Genomic DNA, 21,707 nt, shown 5'->3' on the forward strand with positions numbered 1-21,707 from the left:
GCATTCTTTCTTTTCTATACGTGATGTATGCGCACTAATCAGTAAGCACATCAATTCTCTATTCCCTTCTCCAAAGAATATTTATACAAATAAATATCCAATTCAATCTCTATCTATGGTCTCAACGGATACTACTATCTCTGAATAAAATAATGACAATGCATTTCATAATCGTTCATACTAGAAAATAAATTGGTCTTTCATCCTGTAAATGGTTTGAGACCACTTTTGTCATTTTTCATTTGGTAAAATACCACGTTGTTTTTTAAGATAATATGTTATTTAGGTTGTATTTGTTTCGCAGAACAAGACACTGAAAACAAGATATAAAAGACAGAAATACAAAATTTTGTATTCTTGTATCCTGTTTGGTGATAAACTAGAACAAATTATGAAAATTTAATTTATTCTCATTTTTTTTATTCAAAAAATTTAAGATGAAAAATATAATAATAAAAAAAATATAATTATAAAATATTAACAAGAATAATTAAAAAAAATGAAAAATAAGTTGTGTTTCTTGTTAGTGTTTTCATGTCCTTCTTTTAGATAGACACAAAATACACTAATTCAATGTTCTTAGACATTATTTCTATCCATATCTCTTCTGTCAAACATGATTATGTGTCTTTGTGTTTCTATCTTAGTGTCCTGTCTCTATAAACAAACGCACGCATATTATCATATGCAACTGACTTTTCTTCAATAAGGTTACTGGTTTTTCAATTCATCATACCGAACGCTAAAACTGGACGGTAAGAAAAATCCCTAATAGGCTAATACGCAACGGAAAAGTCCCTACCAAAACAATTCTAGTTACCATTGTTACTGTTTATATCAATCTTTGCATACAAAGAGTATGTAATCCTCCCAATTGCAAGTAAATTCCCATTTTAGACTTTTAGTCTTTCAAATTCGCACGATTATTTATTTTGGTTCTCAAAATTCAAAATTTTTATAGTAGTCAAATGCAGGCATCAATTTGGTCTCTCAATCCTTTCTGATGATGAGTAAGCAAACCGAGTGCAAAAATGACAAAATCTTGTCATGTTGGACTTTCCAACAATTAGGTGACATGACTATATTTGATTTTAGACCCTATTTAGTCTCTAGAACCCTAAAATTTTCTTCCTTCTCCTCCTACTTTGCGCCGTCCTTCTCCTCTCGCTTCCCCTTTTCTACTTCCTTGTCTTCCACCCGATCTTTTTCCCATAGTAATATGATTCTTGCTTGCTGCAGCACCTTCTTTCCTTGCTTAGTGCATTTCATTTGTCTTATTTTTAGGTGGAACTAGCTTATTTCGATAATGGAGACATTCTTCGGTACGTAATAAAGAATCTCATCAAATAGTGAAGTCATTGTTAATGGAAAATTCTAAAGCCGGTTGCTGTTGCACGCTTTTCAGTTTTCATGTTGTAAAACGTGTGATAATAAGTTTTCAATAAATCGGAAAACATCCCTTTTTTTACTTCCTTGAGTTCCTTCTCAAGTGTTTATTAGTTATTTGGCTTATAAACAGTTACTGTATTGAGTTTAATGTCTTAATTTTTGTGTCATAACTTCGCCCATTGAAAAAAAAGAATGGGGGATAATCATATTCAGTAAAGCAAAATAAATAGAAATTTGAATTTTTTGCTAATAATTTTTAAAGATATCTACTTTTGACTGAATTATCGTAGTTATAGACACTCCTTCTATTTCAATAACCTCTTTTAAAATTGATAAAAAATCCCACCAAAAAAATGAAATGATCAACAAAAGTATATTGCTATGGGAAAAGGAGAGATCATGTCAGAAAAAGGGAAAGAGCACGGCGGAGAAGGCGAAAGCAAAGAGGAAGTCAAGGAGAAAAGAATGAGTCGGGTGAGAGACAAGGAAGTAGAAAAGAAAGAACGAGAGGAGAAGGACGACGCAGAATAGGAGGAAGAAGAAGAAGAAAAAAAAGTTAGGGTTCCGGGGACCAAATGAGATCCAAAATCAAATGTTGTCATGTCATCTAATCGTTGGAGTCCAACGTGTCAAGATTTTGTTACCTCAGCACTCTATTTACTGACTCATCGTCAGAAAGGATCGAAAAACCAAATTAGTACCCGAACCTAAATCTGAAAGACCACTATAAAAAATTTTGAATTTTGAAGACTAAAATGGATAATCATGCAAATCTCAAGAACCAAAATGAAAATTTACTCTTTGGTGTTCCAGTTATAATAAGCCACTATTCTATTACTCCAATCCAAAACGCGTTCCTTTCTCTTGCTACGCCGTGACTCACTTCCACTACTTAACTATGATTCTATTAATTACCGATGGGTCATGGGCTCATGGCATGATTAAAAAATCAAAGTGTGCAAATATGAAAAAAAAAAAAAAACAAAAAACAAACAAACATCAAGATCAATTTTTCCAATAAACTATTGGTAATAATAACGTAACCTAGTTTGTAATGTACAAGGCAATGGAATGTCCCTCAACCTCCTCGGAAAAGATATAAACCTTACAAAACAACAAACCAAAGAAGCAAAAAAATGACAAAGATTAGAATCGGGTTGCCACTTTCTTGACACAATTCGAGAAGAAACATATAGGAGTAGGGGTGGCAATCGGGTGGGTAGGAACCGGTTTTTGCTCTACCCAACCACGTCCCGCCGTACAACAACCGGCATAGAACCCGCCCCGCTTCTACCCGCAGGTAATAAAACGTTGAACTCTAATCTGCCCCTGCGGGTACCTGTCCCGCTCCTACTCGCCCCTATAATTATTAAAATTTAATAAATAAAATAAAATTTCAAAATTTATATAACCATCATCACATACATAACATAAATTAAAGTAAAAATTTAAATATGATACAATATTATTAATCATTTACTAATTATTTTACATATATTATACATATTATATATTAAAATTATATATATTATATATATAGCGGGGCGGGTAGGGACGGATATTACCTCCACCCGACCCCGCCCGCCCCCCCCCTCCCAAGAACCCACCCCGGTGCGGGGAGGATAATTACCCGCCCTGAGCGGGTAGGGGCGGGATGGGTACCCGCGGGTTCGGGTGGTATTGCCATCGCTATATATGGGAGCAAGCAAAGAAACACACATACCCGGCCTTCATTTTAAGAAAGACTACTATTCAGCTAACAATAAATCATATCGTAAACACCGAACCCAACTTATACAAACAAGCATACGAATAAGTTACCACACAGAAGTTGAATGGTCATCGTGCTTTTGATCATGTAAAAATTCCTTATTCTATTAGCAATGAATCATACTCTGAGGTTGAGGCAATTTCGAACAAACAAGCCAACCAAACTACTGAAATCAAAAGAGCTCAAAAAGATTAAACACTTCAACTCCGGTAGGTTCAAACTTTAAACAACCAATCAATCCTACAGCATACACTGTACAAGTACAATGATGGCAGTAATAAGAGGGGGGGAAATGTTCAAGAGTAATGTGATCATGATTCCTCGATTTTGGAATAAAGACAGTAATAATCAAGCATCTGCTATCTCTACATGGCATTCCAATTCAATAAGAACTATCATCATATCTGGCAAATATTAAATTGAAAATAAAATCAGTCCAAGAAGTATGAACTAGCAAATCAACAAATTGGGGTTAATCTAGCTGGAACTTTTTCCCTATCACCAGAATCCACAATCGCGCCATCCGCAAGGATTTGAACGATCCTCTTGAACGCGAAATGGATGCAATTCGAAAGCATGATCCAAGACAGCACCTGGTACACGAAATCGAACGCAGGGTCCGGAATCGAATGTTCATCCCAATCATTATGCCCGTCCCCAAACCTATTGAAATTCCAACCTCCGCCGCTTCCTCCGAACCCTCCGCCGCCGCCGCCTCCGAAAACACCATCGTCTCCGTCGCCAAAGAAAAAGCCCTCGTTTCCCTTGTCCCCGGCGCCATCGCCGGACAACTTGCGCTTCGTTCGTCGTTTTTTCCGAAGAAGCGTCCGACGCGGCACCCTGTACGATCTAGGCTTCACTGGCGGCGGCGCCACCGCGTCGTAAGGCTGAAGGATGGCCGAGATCTGGTCGGCGAGGGAATCGGTGACGGAAACGTTGCAGGTGGAATGGCAGCTACGGAGGACGCATAGGCCTTTCGCAGCGGTGACTGCGACGGTGTCAGCCGCAACGAGAATGTCCGCAATCATCGCCATGATCTCTCGCCGAACAGGGAATGAATGAATCTGTCAAAAGTGGAATTGAATTTTGACTTTGAGAGAAGAGAAAGAAAAAGAGGGGAAGCAAAATAAGAATCGGAATAGGTTTGCTTTGAGGAATGTGAAGACTGCAAGTTTGGCCAAAACGCTAACGTGTCAGTTGGACTGTGACAGCGTCCTCTGTCGTTTTTAGGAAATCTCGTTATGTGGTCACAGGTCAACTGAGGTCCAATGGATCTGAATTGATTTTTTCAGTCATGGGTTAGGATTTTGGGCCAGCCCAATTACACTAAACAATGTGGTCATTACTCATTACCATCTGATCTGATTATTGCTTACCATTTTTTACCATGGGTGTATGTGTTTGTTTGAGCGCGTTAAATTAATAAATTTATTTTTTATTTTTTAAAATATTTAGTAAATTTTTAATAGTAAAAATAAAAATATTAAAAAAATATTTTTTTAAAAAGTTATTATTTATATTTTTTTAAAAAATTTAAAAAAAAAAAATTTTTTATATAATAAATGAACAAAAAAATATTTTTATCTTATTTTATCCAAATAATTAATAGATAAAAATTTTTTTTAAACATAAAATCACTTTTACTTTTATAAAAGATCTTTTAAAAAAATATCATTTAAAAAGGATTTTTCTCGAGAACGGCGCCCAAACAAATATTATATCTTTTATAATTTTACAATACCAAAAAATGTAGAATTTTTTTATTTAAATTAAATAAATATATATTATGAAAATATATGAAATATGAAGTAATTACGTAAATACGTAACTATACACATCTCGAACGCTGAGGAGTGAGACAAGAAATGAGCATATCTCGATGTTTGAGATTCCGTTCTGTGATTGGGCCGTACCGTGACATATCTTGAGTGCACCCAAGATATGTTTTAGGGGGTCTCAGTACCTGAAATACGTTTAAGATGTCTAATTGGAGCCTCAACATTCGAAATATGGTTGAGGAATGGGCTCTATAAATAGAGTTATTCTCCAAGATATCTTGGGTGCAGAGATACCTAAACCATAATACATATATTCGGGTGCTGAGAGTCAAATTACACGTTTAACCATATCTCGGATGTTAAGTCCCAAATTAGGGATGTTGCACGTATCTCGGGTGCTGAGATTCCATTCTAAAATTAAACATATTTTGGGTGCTCAGTACCCGATCTCCCATGTAAAATATATACCGAGTGCAGCTAGGATATGTCACGGCGTTGCTCGGTCATAGAATGAGATCTAAGACGCTGAAATATGCTCATTTTTAATCTTACTCTTCAGCATTCGAAATGTGCATGATTATGTATTTACATAATTACTTTATATTTTATGTATTTACATAATTTATATATTTATTTAATTTAAATAAAAAAATTTAAATATATATATATTTTTAATATAAAAGTAACCATATATATAATTGTTCCGGGAGTTACCTGAAACGTTGATTTGGGCCTGAACGTGAGGTTCAGGTCTCTTAGTGTGGTAGCGTCCGTCCTCTTTAATGCCGATGTGCTGTTTGTCCGAATTCTTCGTGAAGAGGTTGAGGGTGGTACCTGTAAGGAACTCTAATGTTTAAGTGAGTAAGTATTTTAGATAGATTTTTAGTAGAGTAAAACGTAAGTTATACCTCAGGATACAGTATATTTATAGTAGAGTTTGATGACCTTTCTAGTGACAGTAGTTCTATCTTATCTTATATCTTAAGAGTTTGTTGAGATATAGACATAGTAAAAGAGATTTGGAGAGACAATTACTTATATTTAAATAAGTATAAATCGATGCAGTGTCCGACCTTCCAAAAAAGCGAGTATCCAATAGAGGCCATTCTTTAAGGTAAACCTTGTATTTTTATTGGACCTAGTTTTATAATTTAGATCGAGGTATCAACGCTAATATTTGTGTTGAGTCTTTTAATTAGCAAACCAAACACGCTGGGAAATACTAATTGCACACGAGCTATATTTTTTCGTCCATATCTAACAGAGGGGAATTAATTTATTTAATTTCTTGAAAAAAATTACAGTTTTGTGGAAAATATACTACTATGCTAGTAAAGATATAATATTTGAATGTATAAACTATAAACTGTATACAAATATACAGATACCAAAAAGTAGACATCATTAAGTTAATATTCTATTTTAATTATAAATATAAATTTAGTAATGAAAATCCTAAATGCGTTTTACATTCTTAATTCATCAAAAATTAAAATTTATAATTAGATTCTATCAAAGTTAATCCCATTGTTAATCCACTAAAAATTGTAACTAAATATGCAAAATAATAAAATTGCTATTGGCTTTTTGTGTGTAAAAGATTTGTCCATTTCAGTGGAAAAGAAGGTGGAAAGGGCAAAGCGAAGAAAGAAAAGAAAGAAGCGAAGCGAAGCCATGCACATGTCGAACCTCGACGTTCAAGCTGCCGTACCCGTCTACTTCTAATCAATCAAAATTAAACATAAATAAAGAAATAAATCTGTACGTGGATCGGATTCGAATCCACCCAAACACAGTTCATGGAATCGCGAATTGCCGGTGGCAGCAGCAGCAGCCACCAGTACCACCAAATTCAGCCGGAGGCTTCGACGTCGTCGTTCTGGCAACCGCCGGAGCCTAGTCGGATCTTCGATGAGTTGCCGGAAGCCACCATTATATCGGTGTCTCGGCCAGAGGCCGCCGACATTACCCCCGCTCTCCTATCTTACACCATTCTTTTTCGCTACAGACAGGTACGTCTTTCTCCCGTCTCCATTTCTTCTCAATTACGCGATCCCGAGATCACGTGACATAACTGCCGCACATGCCAGCTTCATGTTGAACAATGTTCACTATTATTTATTTATTTATTTATTTATTTACTTATTAATGTTCATTCCATCATCATCAGTTCAAGTGGCAGCTGGTGAAGAAAGCTTCCCAAGTGTTTTATTTACATTTTATGTTAAAGAAGCGCGCCTTTATTGAGGAAATTCATGAGAAGCAAGAGCATGTATGTCTTTAATCAGTTCTAATTTTCTATTGGAAGCTAAGTGCTTTTGTAGATTATTTATAATGTGATCCTGATTGATTACACCTTGCAAAAATTTGGATTTTAATGTAATCTTTGCTCAAATATTATATTAAAGGTTAAAGACTGGCTTCAAAATCTAGGAATAGGAGACCTTGCAGCTATGGTGCACATTGATGATGAAGCTGACGATGAAGTCATGCCTTTAAATAATCATCATGATGAAAGTGTTAAAGAAAGGTGATCACCCTCAACACCAGGATCTTAGAACTGCATCTATGATATCCTGTGTGGCTGGAATCGCTCATCAGTTGCTTTTTGTTCCAGAGATGTTCCATCTAGTGCTGCTCTACCAATTCTGCGGCCAGCTTTAGGAACACAAGAGACTACAGCAGACAGGGCAAAGATTGCGATGCAGGGGTATCTCAATCACTTTTTGGGAAATATAACTATTGTTAACTCGAGAGAGGTATGTGCTGTGCATTCACTTTGGAATTTCAAGGACTGTGCTTTAGTTTGTTAGTGTAACATGTGAAATGAAGGCAATTTGCTTCCATCTGAGGATGACCGAGGCACCCAGCTAGTATTAACTCATTTGCATGGACATCATAGCCAGATATAAGTATAATAACTAGGTATATCGCAAATACAAACTGATGAAAATTTAACACTGAGGCTTCATTCACTTCTTGCATGCTTATTCTTTTATTCTTCAATTTAACTTCATATCATATTTGACAGCCTTAATAAAAGAAAGCTTAAAAAAAGGCCAAACAGGGGGAGAAAAAAAAAAAAGAAAAGGAAGGGGGGAAGAGAGGGGGGGGGGGGGGGAGAGATAGAAAATTAAAAGTTTATCAGTTTTATTGAAATATTGATTGACCAAAAAGTAATTAAATTTCCAAGATACACATCCTTGTGTGTGAAGTTCAAGTAAAACCAAGTGTGCACCCTACAAAAATACCACTCAAGTTGTTGGAAACCTCCTTCTAACCTTCTTATTTTGACTGTTGCTTCTGTTAGGCTCAAAGTTACTTTGATGTTTAGCTACCATATTTGGTATGTCATACATCTCATATGATATGGACCTTGTTACCTCTAAATCTGTAATAAATTTTGTTTTCATTCAATGTTCATGCCGATTTACCATTTGTTATTGAAGAATCAATTGTTTGACTGGTCTGTAATTTCTTGTTGCATTCTTGCTGTAGGTTTGCAAGTTTCTGGGGGTATCAAAGTTATCCTTTTTACCTGAATATGGTTCCAAGCTACATGAAGATTATGTGATGGTGATGCATCTCCCAAAATTTTCAAAGGATGATAATTCCAGAAAGTGTTGTTTGTCTGATTGTTTTAGTTGTTGTAATGATAACTGGCAAAAGGTAACAAAATCCTGCTTTTGAGACTAGGCAATATGCTTCATTCATCTTGATCTGTTTTGAAGAATGTTAGACAAAGTAGGTTGCATCTTGCATAGTAACAATAATACATTGGAACTACTGAAGTAATCAGAAAATCTTGTTAGGACTGTTAAGTTACTGGTACTTTTGTCCTCATATATTTATTTCCATAATTAAAACGATACAATATTTGTTAATTGTTACGAATCATCTCTCTAAAAGTTTAAGTTTTTTAGGTGAAAACATGTGCATGACTTCATACTTAAACCAGGCTTTCAGGAATACCAGAATGCAGAAATTTGAGACTGATATGATAAGGGACAATGTTCTGTCTATATATAATACTACAGTAATACAAATATCAAATGTTGAGATAAACTTAAATTGTAAGAACGTTCTGTTTTTATGGTAGATCAATTGATTTTTGATGTTTATGTCATGAAGCATTGATGTTATTATTTTCACTATTGTTTCATGAAGTTTGTTGAGTAACACTATTATATTTGGTTTAACTTTACCATGTATCAGCTTCCTGTCTTGTTCTGTGCAGGTTTGGGCAGTACTGAAACCTGGGTTCTTAGCACTGCTAGCAGATCCTTTTGATGTACAACCTTTGGACATTATTGCTTTTGATGTACTACCTTCCTCCGATGGGAATGTGGATCATCGTCAATCACTGGCACAAGAAATGAAGGATCGAAATCCCTTGCGCCATTCGTTTAAGGTCAGAAAGGTGCTCTTGTATTTTTGTTGTTGCCTCATTGTCTTACTCTTGTCACTTATGACTTAAGAGGATATAATGCTAAATTGGCAGCTCATATTCTCTTGCTGTGCTTATAACTCTTACCGGTTATTAGCTGATTAGTATGTGTAATATCCATGTTAAACCTTTATTGAGGACGATGGTATTCTAATACAGAACTTAGCAAACTGTAGGTAACTTGTGGAAACCGGTGTATTAGAGTTAGAGTAAAAAGTAGTGCTAAAGTTAAAGATTGGGTCACTGCAATTAATGATGCTGGACTCAAGCCCCCTGAAGGATGGTGTCATCCCCACCGCTATGGTTCTTATGCTCCTCCAAGAGGCTTGATCAAAGATGGAAGTCAGGCCCAATGGTTTGTAGATGGTCGTGCCGCATTTGAGGCAATTGCTTCTTCAATCAAGGATGCAAAATCAGAGGTTTGTATAGTCTAGTACCAGAACATTTGAGGCCACTTATTGCATAATTTTTTTATCACAAGAAGGAAAATAATGATCAATTTTGAGTTCTGTTCAATGATCGAGAAATTCATGCAGATATTTATTTGTGGCTGGTGGTTGTGCCCAGAACTGTATCTAAAGCGCCCTTTTCATGCTCATGCTTCATCAAGGCTTGATAATTTGCTGGAAGCAAGAGCTAAGCAAGGGGTCCAGGTAACTGTTAATGTGAATCCTATCAGCCATCTGCTTTGCAACTTACTGATTAGTTTTGAAGGTTTCTGAGAATGTTGGCTTTCATTTATTTTATTTGCATTTGTTTCACTTGTGATAATATTTCCTTAGTTGGAGTTGCTACTCATCAGCTATTTAGTCATGATTTTTTCTCCCCAAAGACATGTTGAGATCTTCATGATTCTTTTTATTTTTCCAAACATGCAGATTTTCGTTCTTATCTACAAAGAGGTAGCCCTTGCTTTGAAAATCAATAGTTCTTATAGCAGGAGAAAGCTTCTTAGCATTCACGAGAATGTGAGGGTATTACGCTATCCTGACCACTTTTCTACTGGTGTTTACCTGTGGTATGCAAACTTAATTTCCTAAGCTTAGTTGTATATCTTGTTATACTATTATTATTATTATTATTTTGTGAAGAAAGAATATTTTCTAAGTTTGTATTTGCAAGTATAGAATATCAAAAATGTTATTCGTATACCAAAATCAGCTACTAAAATCAGCCACAAATATATTTGTGTATAAATATATATATATAGTTTAATTTATTTTCAATGTGTATTTGTGTTCCAATATGTATTTTATACTAGTGACTGATTTTGGTGTAGACATAGCATAGTCAATAAAATATGTTACAGATTTATGGTTTCTTATATGGGTTCATGATAATATATAGGTCGCATCATGAGAAACTTGTGATTGTTGACCACCAGATTTGCTTTATTGGAGGACTGGATTTGTGCTTTGGTCGTTATGACACCCCTGAACATAAAGTTGGGGATCTCCCTCCTATTATCTGGCCAGGAAAGGACTATTATAATCCAAGGTAACTTTTGTGCGTAATCGGAAAATAAGATCACAAGAAACTTTTTATAGGTTTCTTTTTATTGGTAATTCATCACACTGCAGTTCTATACTAGCCATTAATGTTGTTTAATGAGTTTTCAGAGTAGTTTAGTTGCCTATTCAAATTCACTTGGATACTTAATATAAAACTTCTGGCTTTTGCACTAGGCGTGTATTAAGATATTACCCATCATTACTTGATCAAATATTAACTTTATGTTGTTAATGCATGGATTTGTTTTCAATTTTGGCAGGGAATCTGAACCAAATTCATGGGAAGATATGATGAAAGATGAATTGGACCGTGGAAAATACCCGCGTATGCCTTGGCATGATGTTCATTGTGCACTTTGGGGGCCCCCTTGTCGTGACATAGCGAGGCACTTTGTTCAGAGATGGAATTTTGCCAAGGTAGACTTTTTCTGCTATTGTGTTGAAGTATCCATGCATTCTAGTGCTAAATACTCAATAGGACAGAAATAATGTCCTTTTTTCTCCCCTCAGAGGAACAAAGCTCCAAATGAGCAAGCGATACCATTACTTATGCCTCGGCATCATATGGTTATTCCACATTACTTGGGAAAGGACACAGAGGTGAAGATTGAATACAAGAATAATGACAACAACAGAACCATGATGAGGGAAGACTCCTTTAGCTCAGCAACTGATGATATTCCTTTACTATTGCCTCGGGAGTCTGGTGGGCTCAATACTTCTGAAGAAGACCCCAAAAGTGGGTCAAGCTCATTTTCATATCTGCGTGACCAGACTGCTAGTAGGCTCAGCAGCGGTCTTTCTTTCTCTTTATGGAAGACCAGAGTTGAACCACTTAGTTCTGATACACCAATGAAGGGATTTGTAGACAATCTTGATGGTGTGCAAGTGCGTCATCAAAGGAAAATGTCTCTAGATAGAGTATCTCTTGGTGATGTCCAGAATTCAGATCAAGAGTGGTGGAAAACACCAGGACCTGGTGAGCATGGAGGTTTTGCAGAAGACTCTGGACAAGTTGGCCCTCGTGTTTCGTGTCGTTGTCAGGTGTGGTGTTCTCTTTTGTGCACTGACCACACCTTAAACAAATTGTGCCAATGAATTATGGCATTGTGCAATTTCTTTCCTGTGTGTATGGAGATGCGACATCATCTGATTCATCTCATTAAAGTTTCAATGAAATATAATTATTCTATTTTCAGCATCAAATATGATTGTTAAGAGAAGACGGGTATTTGTTGGTAGCATCTAAACTATCTCTCTTTTTATGCAACATAAAAACTAAATCCATTGGACATCAATGATATTTCTGATTCTCTGACAATTTTATTTTATTAAGGATGTAACATATCTTATTCCTATACTATTCGGTATATATAATTCAATTTGTCATTGTATTTTCTACTATTAAAACATCATCTAATTGATAGGTTATTAGGAGTGTCACTCAATGGTCAGCTGGAACAAGCCAAACCGAAGAAAGCATCCACAAGGCATATTGCTCTCTAATTGAGAAGGCAGAATATTTCATCTACATTGAGGTATCAAATTTTACAATTCTTTTATCATATCAATACTGCATGGTAAATAATTTGAAATACGATGGCTTTGCGTATGATCATGCCAAAACTAATTTTGCTTATTAATGATAAAATCTGTCTAGAAGCTCATGATTGTACTGAAATAACATCTAGTGGATATGGGTAGCAATTACATTAAATGGCATACTAATATTTCCTACAGAATATCTGTCCTCTCAGAATATCTTTAGACGGTTGTTTATCAGGATTATAGCAGTATGTGTTGACTTGCATGTTGTTTATGCTATGTTGACATTTTTAGAGTAATGTCTATTCTAAAGCAGTAATCAGTTCTTGTTTCATTGATATATCTTGCATTTATCATCTCTTTTATGTAAGCTGATTGTAGAAATTCCATAGTGTCTGCTGCTATGACTTTATTTCCCAGTTTCCAAATGCTTCTCTCCTGGTTTTCTCAAAGAGATAATTAGTTCCTTTTGACACCTTGATGGCTTCCAATTTTTCAACTTTCACTTTCTAATTTTGATTGTGATGCCTTCTTTTTCTCTTCCAAAGTCTGTTCAAGGACATAGTTCTGATTGTTCTGTTTTGTCCTGGGCAACTTGTCCAGAATCAATTTTTTATCTCAGGTCTTTCACGGGATGATGTAATACGAAATCGTGTATCAGAAGCTTTATATCAACGCATTAGGCGAGCTTACGACGATAAGAAAACTTTCAGGGTTATAATTGTCATACCTCTCCTTCCTGGCTTCCAGGTTGGTTCCTTTATTTCCTCTTCAACACTGAAAGAATGTGTGAGCGTGTGTGTTGTGTGTGAATGGTTTTCTCACTTCTTTATTGTGTAGGGGGGCCTGGACGACAGTGGTGCAGCCTCTGTGAGAGCCATAATGCATTGGCAGTATAGAACTATCTGCCGAGGACAGAATTCTATATTACATAATTTGTATGAACTTCTTGGTTCAAAAATGCATGACTATATCTCTTTCTTCGGCCTCAGGGCACATGGTAGACTTTGTGAAAGTGTTCCCTTGGTAACCAGCCAGGTACTCTTTCGCCATTATGGTCTTATACCAAAGTTGTTACAGTCAGCTTAGTCATATATGCATACTTCAAAGATTTAATCATTTGTGGATATTTCAGATCTATGTTCACAGCAAAATCATGATTATTGATGATTGTACATGTTTGATTGGATCTGCTAATATTAATGATAGGAGTTTACTTGGCTCCAGAGATTCTGAGGTACATTCCAAACGTTTGTTTCACCCATCTTAGGCATTCCAAATTTGTTAGGTTATTCGAAATTTTTTCTTTGCTGATTCATCTCACTCCCCTCTAGAACTATATCAAGTGTAGCTGATGTTTCATTCCAGCCAATGTAATTTTTATACTTTCGGACTGATGTAGTCAACATCTTGCAACAATTTTTTCTTACTCTGTATTGTTTTTTTCTTGTAACAAGCTATTCCACATTTAAGAGTTATAGTTTTAAGTTTTAACATAACTGAATTTCCTAGTCCAAATTGTCAATTTGATGCATATTTCAAAAATTGTTAGGTAACAGATTTAGCCTACAAAATGCAACTGAAATGAAGACAGAATAATTTTCATCAGACTTGCGAATCAATATAAGTTCTTTGTTTTATCATAGGACTCTCGATTAATTATTATCTCACCCTTAAAATCTTCAGGAATTGGTCTGTTGATTGTCATTTGAAAAACTTTACTTGGGCTTTCAAGTTGTTTATCAGAGCATAATTTTTGCATCACCTTGTGTCCTCTTAATTCTCCCACATATGCATTTCAGATTGGTGTAGTTATAGAAGACAGAGAACTGATTGATTCCTATATGGATGGAAAGCCTTGGAAGGCAGGAAAATTCTCCTTGACTCTCCGATTGTCACTATGGTCTGAGCATTTAGGTCTTGGAGCAGGAGAGGTTAGTAAATTTCAATTCTCTGGAGAGCGTTCATTTCGCACGGCCTATTTGTAACCAGTGACGAATCTAGAACATTTTAATAGTGGGGACAAAGTATATATAACATTAAATAAAATAAGAGAGACAGAGTAGTCAAATTTAATAACATAACGAGGACAATTATACATAATTCTTATGTACTACTTAGAACATTTTTAAATTTTAGTGAGGGCACTTACCCCCACAATTATATAAGTGTATCTGTCCCTGTTTGTAATGCAAATTTCCATCTCTTTCCTCAGGCCAATCAAATAATGGATCCAGTTGTTGAGTCTACCTACAATGACATTTGGTTGGCAAGAGCAAAGGTAATTAGAAACATGTGTATGCATACAAAAAAAATAACAGAGATGGTTTAGACAAAAGTTATGCATGGTTGGTTATTATGTGAACAACAGTGAACATGTATACCAATGTAATAATAACTTAGTAACATTGCTGATCATTGTTCATGGTTGCATTTTGCAGGAAAATACTAAAATTTACCAGGATGTCTTTTCTTGTGTTCCTAATGATGTGATACACAACAGGTAGGAGAGTGGGTGAATGAGTCATGCTCCGTCCTCTTTTGTCTCTTGTTCTTACATGCTTTGTATTATGTATGCAGATATGCTTTCCGACAAAGCGTTGCTTTTTGGAAAGACAAGATAGGTCACAGTACTATTGATCTAGGGATAGCTCCAAAAAAGTTAGAAAATCATCATGACGGAGTTACTGAGAGCATTGATCCCATGGAGAGGTTAGCGTCAGTGAAAGGTCACCTTGTTAGTTTCCCCCTGGAGTTCATGAGCTTAGAAAATCTAAGACCTGCTTTCAATGAAGGCGAGTTCTATGCTGCCCAAGTTTTCCATTGACTATCATGTCTCAGCAAGAGATATGTTTCACCATTACACACACCTTTTTTTTTTTTTACGTGAGGTTTTGTAAGTTATTGTTTGCAGAGATTTTTCTATTGCAACTCTGCAAGAGAGAGAGAGAGAGAGAGAACCCCTGGCGAGGGGCACTTGAGTTACAATATCAAGAAAAAAATATGTATTAGAATGTTTATGAAATTCGTCATTTTTTTCATAAATGAAAATAACATCAATTTTCATATATACTGTTATTTGCTTTTTGTTATTTTATTTGCCGTTAATTTCAACTAATATATCAACTTTCATTTTTTCTTTTTCACTCTATCCCTATTAATTATTATTATATGAATTTAATTTTGATACACTGTCAATATAAAGTAGTTTTACACGTGCATCTAATTACACAATATCACATTAATTAAAATAATTACTTTTTATATTAATTATGTGAATAGTCATCCAAAATAATAGATATTATAAAACGTTTCATACTATTTGTTCATACACTGGCCCAACACTAAGGCCCAGGTCCAAATACACCAAAAGGCCCAATCTAAAGATTGGCCTTCGTTATTCACCGACCTCTTTAGAAGAGGTCGGACTCAACACAGACTTCTTTCCAAAGAAGTCGGGTTCAAGAGATAGCTGGCAGATAACACTTATTCAAATAAGTAACTGCCCCTAAAATCTCTCAACCCACTTCTAGAAGCCATATCCCAACTGACGTGTGCACCCTCCCAGTACTGTAACCGACCTAAGATCTCGGCATCGATCACTCCTGGCTGAGTCAGCTTTATCCTCCAACCGAAACCCACCACAACAGGATACGCTAAGAAGAAGCACGTGACGATTCCTCGGAACTAAAAAGATACTAACAAACAATCCCGGTCATTTGTATCGCAACTAACTCACACCTCACTTATAAAACAGAAACCACAATCCCTGGAGGACACAGTATTCTCTTCCCTTACTTAATACACTTTCTTCTTTGATAAATACACATTCTAACTTAAGCATCGGAGTGCTTTTGCAGGTACTCCCACCGCCGTGTTTCAGAGACATCCGAGGACCCTTGCCACGCTGACCCTAGCGGACGTGTAAGCTCGTCCAGACCTAACAAGCTCCCAAGGCCCAGCTTACTCCTCGGATCACCCAAACGGAACATTTGGCGCCCACCGTGGGGCCGATAACACTAACCCCACGATTTCCTGTTATATTTCTACCTCTTGAGTTTCTCTTTGCAGGATAGCGCGAGCCCCAGTCATGGCTGACAACGGAGTCCCTCAATTCACACAGGCTGAGCTCATGGCCCAAATGGCGGAACTTCAAGCAGAAGTCAAAAGACTAGCCGAACTATCAGCACGAAATAACGCCAACCAGATAGGCGAGGGAAATTCCAAAAGATCTTCCCAGGGCACATCTGACCTGCTGATCGCTGACCCACCAAAAGAGAGACTAACCTCGGACAACCCTTTTTCCGAAGAAATCACAAATTTTCAAATGCCAAAACATTTCACACTCCCCTCCTCACTTGAGCCGTATAAGGGGATTGGTGACCCCCGGGCTCACATTAAGAAATTTCAATCTATGATGTTTTTTAACGGTCCTAACAATGAACCTGTACTTTGCAGAGCCTTCCCGACGTATCTTGACGGAGCAGCTTTGCTTTGGTTTTCGAAACTACCTGCAGGTTCAATCTCTTCTTTTGAAGAGCTGGCGAAGTCTTTCATTGATTACTTCGCCGCAGCGAGAATATACGTCCATGGATCGGATTACCTCGGCACGATCCGCCAAGGTCCACAGGAAAGCCTAAAGGGTTACCTGACCAGGTTTGCAGAGGCGACCATGGAAATACCCGACCTAGATCCGGCTGTCCACCTCCATGCACTTAAGGCCGGCCTCCGACCTGGCAAATTCAGAGAAACGATCGCCATCACCAAACCGAAGACACTGGAGGAGTTCAGGGAAAGGGCAGCCGGACAAATGGAAATCGAAGAACTACGCGAGGCCAACAAAATGGAAAGGAAACCCATAAGGGAGGAGGAACGATCAATGAGATCGACCCCCAACAAGGAGGTCGGCAAAACATTTAAGCTCACTCCGAAATTTGACAATTACACCAGATTCAACACAAGAAGGGAAAAGATAATCAAGGAAATACTCAATGCCAAGATTATAAAACCCCCAGTAAGGGCAGGCAGTTACCAAGACCAGAGGTTCGTAGACAAAAGCAAACATTGCGCTTTCCACCAAAAATACGGACACACCACCGACGAATGCATAATAGCCAAAGACCTTTTGGAAAGGCTTGCACGGCAAGGCCTATTAGATAAGTACATTGAAGGGAGGAAGCATAAGGAAGACGACCAAGGCAAGGAGGAAAGGCAACCGACCTCAGTAAACAAGGAAAAATGGCCGAGCAATAACCTACCCAAGGCAGTCATAAACTGCATCTCCGGAGGATTCGCTAGAGGCGGCGAAACAACATCGGCCAGGAAATGGAGTTACCGAGCCATGCTAGCCATAGAAGGAACCTCACCTCCAAACAAGAGCGACGCACCAGATTTAGAAATCACCTTCAATAAAGCGGATATGTGCTCGGCCGCCCCACACCTGGACGACCCGGTCGTAATTTCTATCCAGACAGGCGACCTACTGGTAAGAAAGGTCCTTTTGGACCCAGGTAGCAGCGCAGACGTACTCTTTTATTCTACCTTTTTAAAGATGAACTTATCTGAAAAACTCATACAACCCTCCTCCGGAGAACTGGTAGGATTCTCCGGAGAAAGGGTACCAATAAAAGGTTATATATGGCTTAAAACGACAATAGGTGAAAACGCATCATCCCGAACACTTGATATACAATACCTGATTGTCGATTGCAATAGTCCTTATAACATTATCCTCGGGAGACCCGCTCTGAACATGTTCAGAGCAGTAATATCAACTTTCCACCTATGTGTTAAGTTTCAGGCACAGGACGGAAGAATAGCAACGATTCACTCAGACCGCCAACAAGCTCGGCAGTGTTATAACTCTTGCCTAAAAAGGTCGGATAACAGAGAAAGACAACACGAGATCAAAGCGGTACAAACCAGAGAGGAAGTCCTTTCCCTAGCCAAACTCGACCCCAGGGGAGACACACAGGAGAGACCACAACCAACTGACGAACTCCAGAAAATTCAACTGACATCCAAACCAGAGCAAGTAACATACATCGGTCAAGCACTACAAGGACAAGAAAGGTCGGATCTCGTAAAGCTACTAAGAGCCAACGCAGACTTATTCGCCTGGACCCCAGCAGATATGCCGGGCATAAGTCCGGACATCATCTGTCACAAACTCGCCACCAATCTTTCGAGCCGACCCATAGCTCAGAAGAAAAGAAACCTAGGAACAGAGAAATCAAAGGCAGCCCTGGAAGAGACCAGTAAACTCTTACAAGACGACTTCATCAGAGAAATCCGCTTCACCACATGGCTCTCGAATGTGGTAATGGTAAGAAAAAACTCAGGTAAATGGCGCATGTGCGTCGATTTTACAGATTTAAACAAAGCATGTCCTAAAGATGCCTACCCTTTACCATGCATTGATAAGCTTGTAGACAACGCTTCAGGTTTCGAAAGCTTAAGCTTCATGGATGCATACTCGGGGTATAATCAAATACTCATGCATCCTGAAGATCAAAGCAAGACAGCATTCATAACCGAACATGGAAACTTTTGTTATCGTGTAATGCCATTTGGCTTAAAGAATGCAGGTGCGACCTATCAACGCTTGATGGACAAGGTCTTCCATCACCAAATAGGACGCAACATGGAGATATATGTGGACGATATGGTCGCGAAAACCAAGAAAGAAAAATCACACTGTGAAGACCTCAGGAAAATATTTGGACAACTCCGAATTTACAATATGAGATTGAACCCAGAGAAGTGTGCCTTCGGTGTAAAGGGAGGAAAGTTTCTCGGATTCATGCTCACATCGCGAGGAATCGAGGCGAACCCTGAAAAATGTTTAGCAATACTCAACATGGAAAGCCCTAAAACGATAAAAGAGGTACAACAACTTGCAGGAAGGATAGCTGCGCTATCCCGATTCCTACCCGCTGCATCAAGCCGAGCATATTACCTCTTCCAAACAATATCGAAGAACAAAAAATTTCATTGGACAGAGGAAGGCGAGAAAGCATTTTCCGAGCTCAAAACGATCTTATCAACACCACCCGTGCTACAAAGACCAGAAATCGGTAAACCTTTATATTTATACTTATCTGTTTCAAGTTATGCTATAAGCTCGGCCCTTGTTCTCGAAACAGGAAAAACGCAACAGCCAGTATACTTTGTCAGCAGAGTCATGCAACCAACCGAGCAACGATATCCGAAGATAGAACAACTCGCCCTTGCACTGATAACAACAGCAAGGAGACTTAGACACTACTTCCAAAGCCACACAATAGTAGTAAGAACGAATCACCCACTGAGACAAATATTAACAAAACCAGAACTGGCAGGACAGTTGACCAAATGGTCAATTGAACTCTCAGAGTTCGACATTCAGTTTCAGACTAGATCGGCCCTCAAGGCACAAGTTCTCACCGACTTCATCACGGAGATGACCCCATACGATCACATTGAAACATGGGAATTGCACGTGGATGGGGCGTCAAGTCGAGAAGGGAGTGGGGCTGGCATAATCTTAAAGGAGGGAAATAAGGTGGTAGCCGAGCAAGCCCTCCAATTTCACTTCTCGGCAAGCAACAATCAGGCCGAGTATGAAGCCCTCATAGCGGGACTAAAGCTCGCCCTAAGCCACAAAGCGACGAACTTAACGGCACATTGCGATTCCCTCCTGGTGGTCCAACAAATCCGAGGAGAATTCCAGGTAAAAGATCCCTTGCTAGAACAATACTGGCTCATAGCAAAGGATCTAATTTCAAATTCAGTTCGTTCACCATATTACATGTGCATAGAGAACAAAATGTCAGGGCAGACATACTATCTAAACTCGCCGCCACCAGGGCGGACACACAAACATCAACATTATCGCAGCACACACTCACAAAACCGAGCATTGAATTATTATGTATTGAAAACATTAACCACCTCCACGATTGGAGGAAACCTTTCCTTGAATACATATGTACAGGTGCATTACCCAGAGACGAGCTCCATCCTCAACAGTTCAAACGTAAGGCAAGCTTCTACACGAGAATATCAGGAGAGCTATACAGACGAGGTTTCTCACAACCATTACTAAGATGCCTAGACCAAGACCAGGCCAGAGAGGTAATGAATGAAGTCCATGAAGGAGTATGTGGGAACCACATAGGAGGACGAGCTCTCGCTGCAAAAATAATCCGAACAGGATATTATTGGCCGACCATGAAGAGAGATTGCATAGCAAAAGTCAAAACATGTGACAAATGCCAGAAACACGAGGCGATCTCAACCAAGCCAGCCAAAGTACTGCACAGCATGGAGGTAAGCTGGCCTTTCTACAGATGGGGACTTGACATCCTCGGCCCCTTCCCAACAGCACCAGGACAGGTAAAATTTCTTTTGGTATCTATAGACTACTTCTCAAAATGGATAGAAGCGCAACCCTTAGCAAAGATAACAGCTGAAAAGGTACGATCTTTTATTTGGAGAAATATAATATGCCGCTTTGGGATACCAAAAGAAATAATATCAGACAATGGTAGACAATTTACAGACAATAAGCTCGGGTTATTTCTAAAAAATTTCAATATTCAACATCGTTTTAGCTCGGTAGAACACCCACAAACTAATGGGCAAGCCGAAGCTGCTAACCGAGTTGTGTTGCAGGCAATAAAGAAGAAACTCGACAACGCAAAGGGAGAATGGGCCGAGCTCATTCCTGAAGTACTGTGGAGTTACAACACCACAATACATAACACTACAGGCGAAACACCCTTCAAGTTAGTCTATGGCTCAGAAGCCCTGATCCCCATTGAGGTCGGATTACCGACGTTAAGAACCGAGTTGTACGATGAACAACAAAACCTAAGGGCCAGGAGCGCCGAGCTTGACTTAGCCGAAGAGGACAGGGAAATCGCCGCTATCAAACAAAGGGCCCAGAAGAAAATAATAGAAAGAAAATACAACAGGAAGGTGATTCCGAGAATATTCAACAAAGGCGACCTTGTGCTCAGGCGAACAGAGGAAGCCAGAAGACCTCCAGCTCATGGCAAGCTCGCCGCAAATTGGGAAGGCCCCTTCCGTGTTACCCAAGTGCTCGGCAAGGGGGCATATCAACTCCAAACATTACAAGGCAATGCCATTCCAGGAAACTGGAACATCTCATCACTCAAAATGTATATGTCATAGTTTGTACAAAATGCGAATGAAGGTACTCTTTTTTCCCCCTTAGAGCTTTTTTCCCAACGAAAGGGTTTTGCCTAAGGAAGGGTTTTAAT

General features: G+C 38.3%; 3 protein-coding genes across 3 annotated transcripts; 2 read left to right on the top strand and 1 right to left on the bottom strand.

Moving 5' to 3' along the window:
* Positions 1-3,348: 3,348 nt before the first annotated feature.
* Positions 3,349-4,330, bottom strand: LOC107638801 (glycine-rich protein). Its single transcript, XM_016342200.3, has one exon. The coding sequence runs from the start codon at positions 4,192-4,194 to the stop codon at positions 3,619-3,621; it is 576 nt and encodes a 191-aa protein (XP_016197686.1). The 5' UTR covers positions 4,195-4,330; the 3' UTR covers positions 3,349-3,618.
* A 2,407-nt stretch (positions 4,331-6,737) lies between these two features.
* PLDP1 (phospholipase D P1) lies at positions 6,738-15,507 on the top strand. The gene is made up of 20 exons (XM_021105107.2): positions 6,738-6,950; positions 7,109-7,210; positions 7,347-7,468; positions 7,556-7,697; positions 8,437-8,607; positions 9,176-9,349; positions 9,562-9,804; positions 9,922-10,038; positions 10,264-10,403; positions 10,733-10,882; positions 11,157-11,313; positions 11,407-11,940; positions 12,324-12,434; positions 13,045-13,191; positions 13,282-13,479; positions 13,577-13,678; positions 14,244-14,375; positions 14,657-14,722; positions 14,883-14,944; positions 15,022-15,507. The coding sequence occupies exons 1-20, from the start codon at positions 6,738-6,740 to the stop codon at positions 15,266-15,268; spliced, it is 3,330 nt and encodes a 1,109-aa protein (XP_020960766.2). The 3' UTR covers positions 15,269-15,507.
* A 1,024-nt stretch (positions 15,508-16,531) lies between these two features.
* Positions 16,532-20,527, top strand: LOC148578760 (uncharacterized). The gene has a single exon (XM_088503185.1). It carries the CDS (start codon positions 16,532-16,534, stop codon positions 20,525-20,527), a length of 3,996 nt encoding a protein of 1,331 aa, XP_088359311.1.
* Positions 20,528-21,707: the final 1,180 nt, after the last annotated feature.

Source organism: Arachis ipaensis, chromosome B1 (genome assembly GCF_059453495.1).
Source record: "Arachis ipaensis isolate K30076 ecotype BB chromosome B1, ASM5945349v1, whole genome shotgun sequence".
NCBI lineage: Eukaryota > Viridiplantae > Streptophyta > Magnoliopsida > Fabales > Fabaceae > Arachis > Arachis ipaensis.

Bases quoted from the DNA above. Each gene is read 5' to 3' on its own strand.
- PLDP1 (XM_021105107.2), top strand. From the start codon at position 6,738: ATGGAATCGCGAATTGCCGGTGGCAGCAGCAGCAGCCACCAGTACCAC. The intron at 9,805-9,921 runs GTTTGTATAGTC...AAATTCATGCAG, and splicing joins TCAAGGATGCAAAATCAGAG to ATATTTATTTGTGGCTGGTG. The intron at 10,404-10,732 runs GTATGCAAACTT...GATAATATATAG, and splicing joins TCTACTGGTGTTTACCTGTG to GTCGCATCATGAGAAACTTG.
- LOC107638801 (XM_016342200.3), bottom strand. From the start codon at position 4,194: ATGGCGATGATTGCGGACATTCTCGTTGCGGCTGACACCGTCGCAGTC.
- LOC148578760 (XM_088503185.1), top strand. From the start codon at position 16,532: ATGGCTGACAACGGAGTCCCTCAATTCACACAGGCTGAGCTCATGGCC.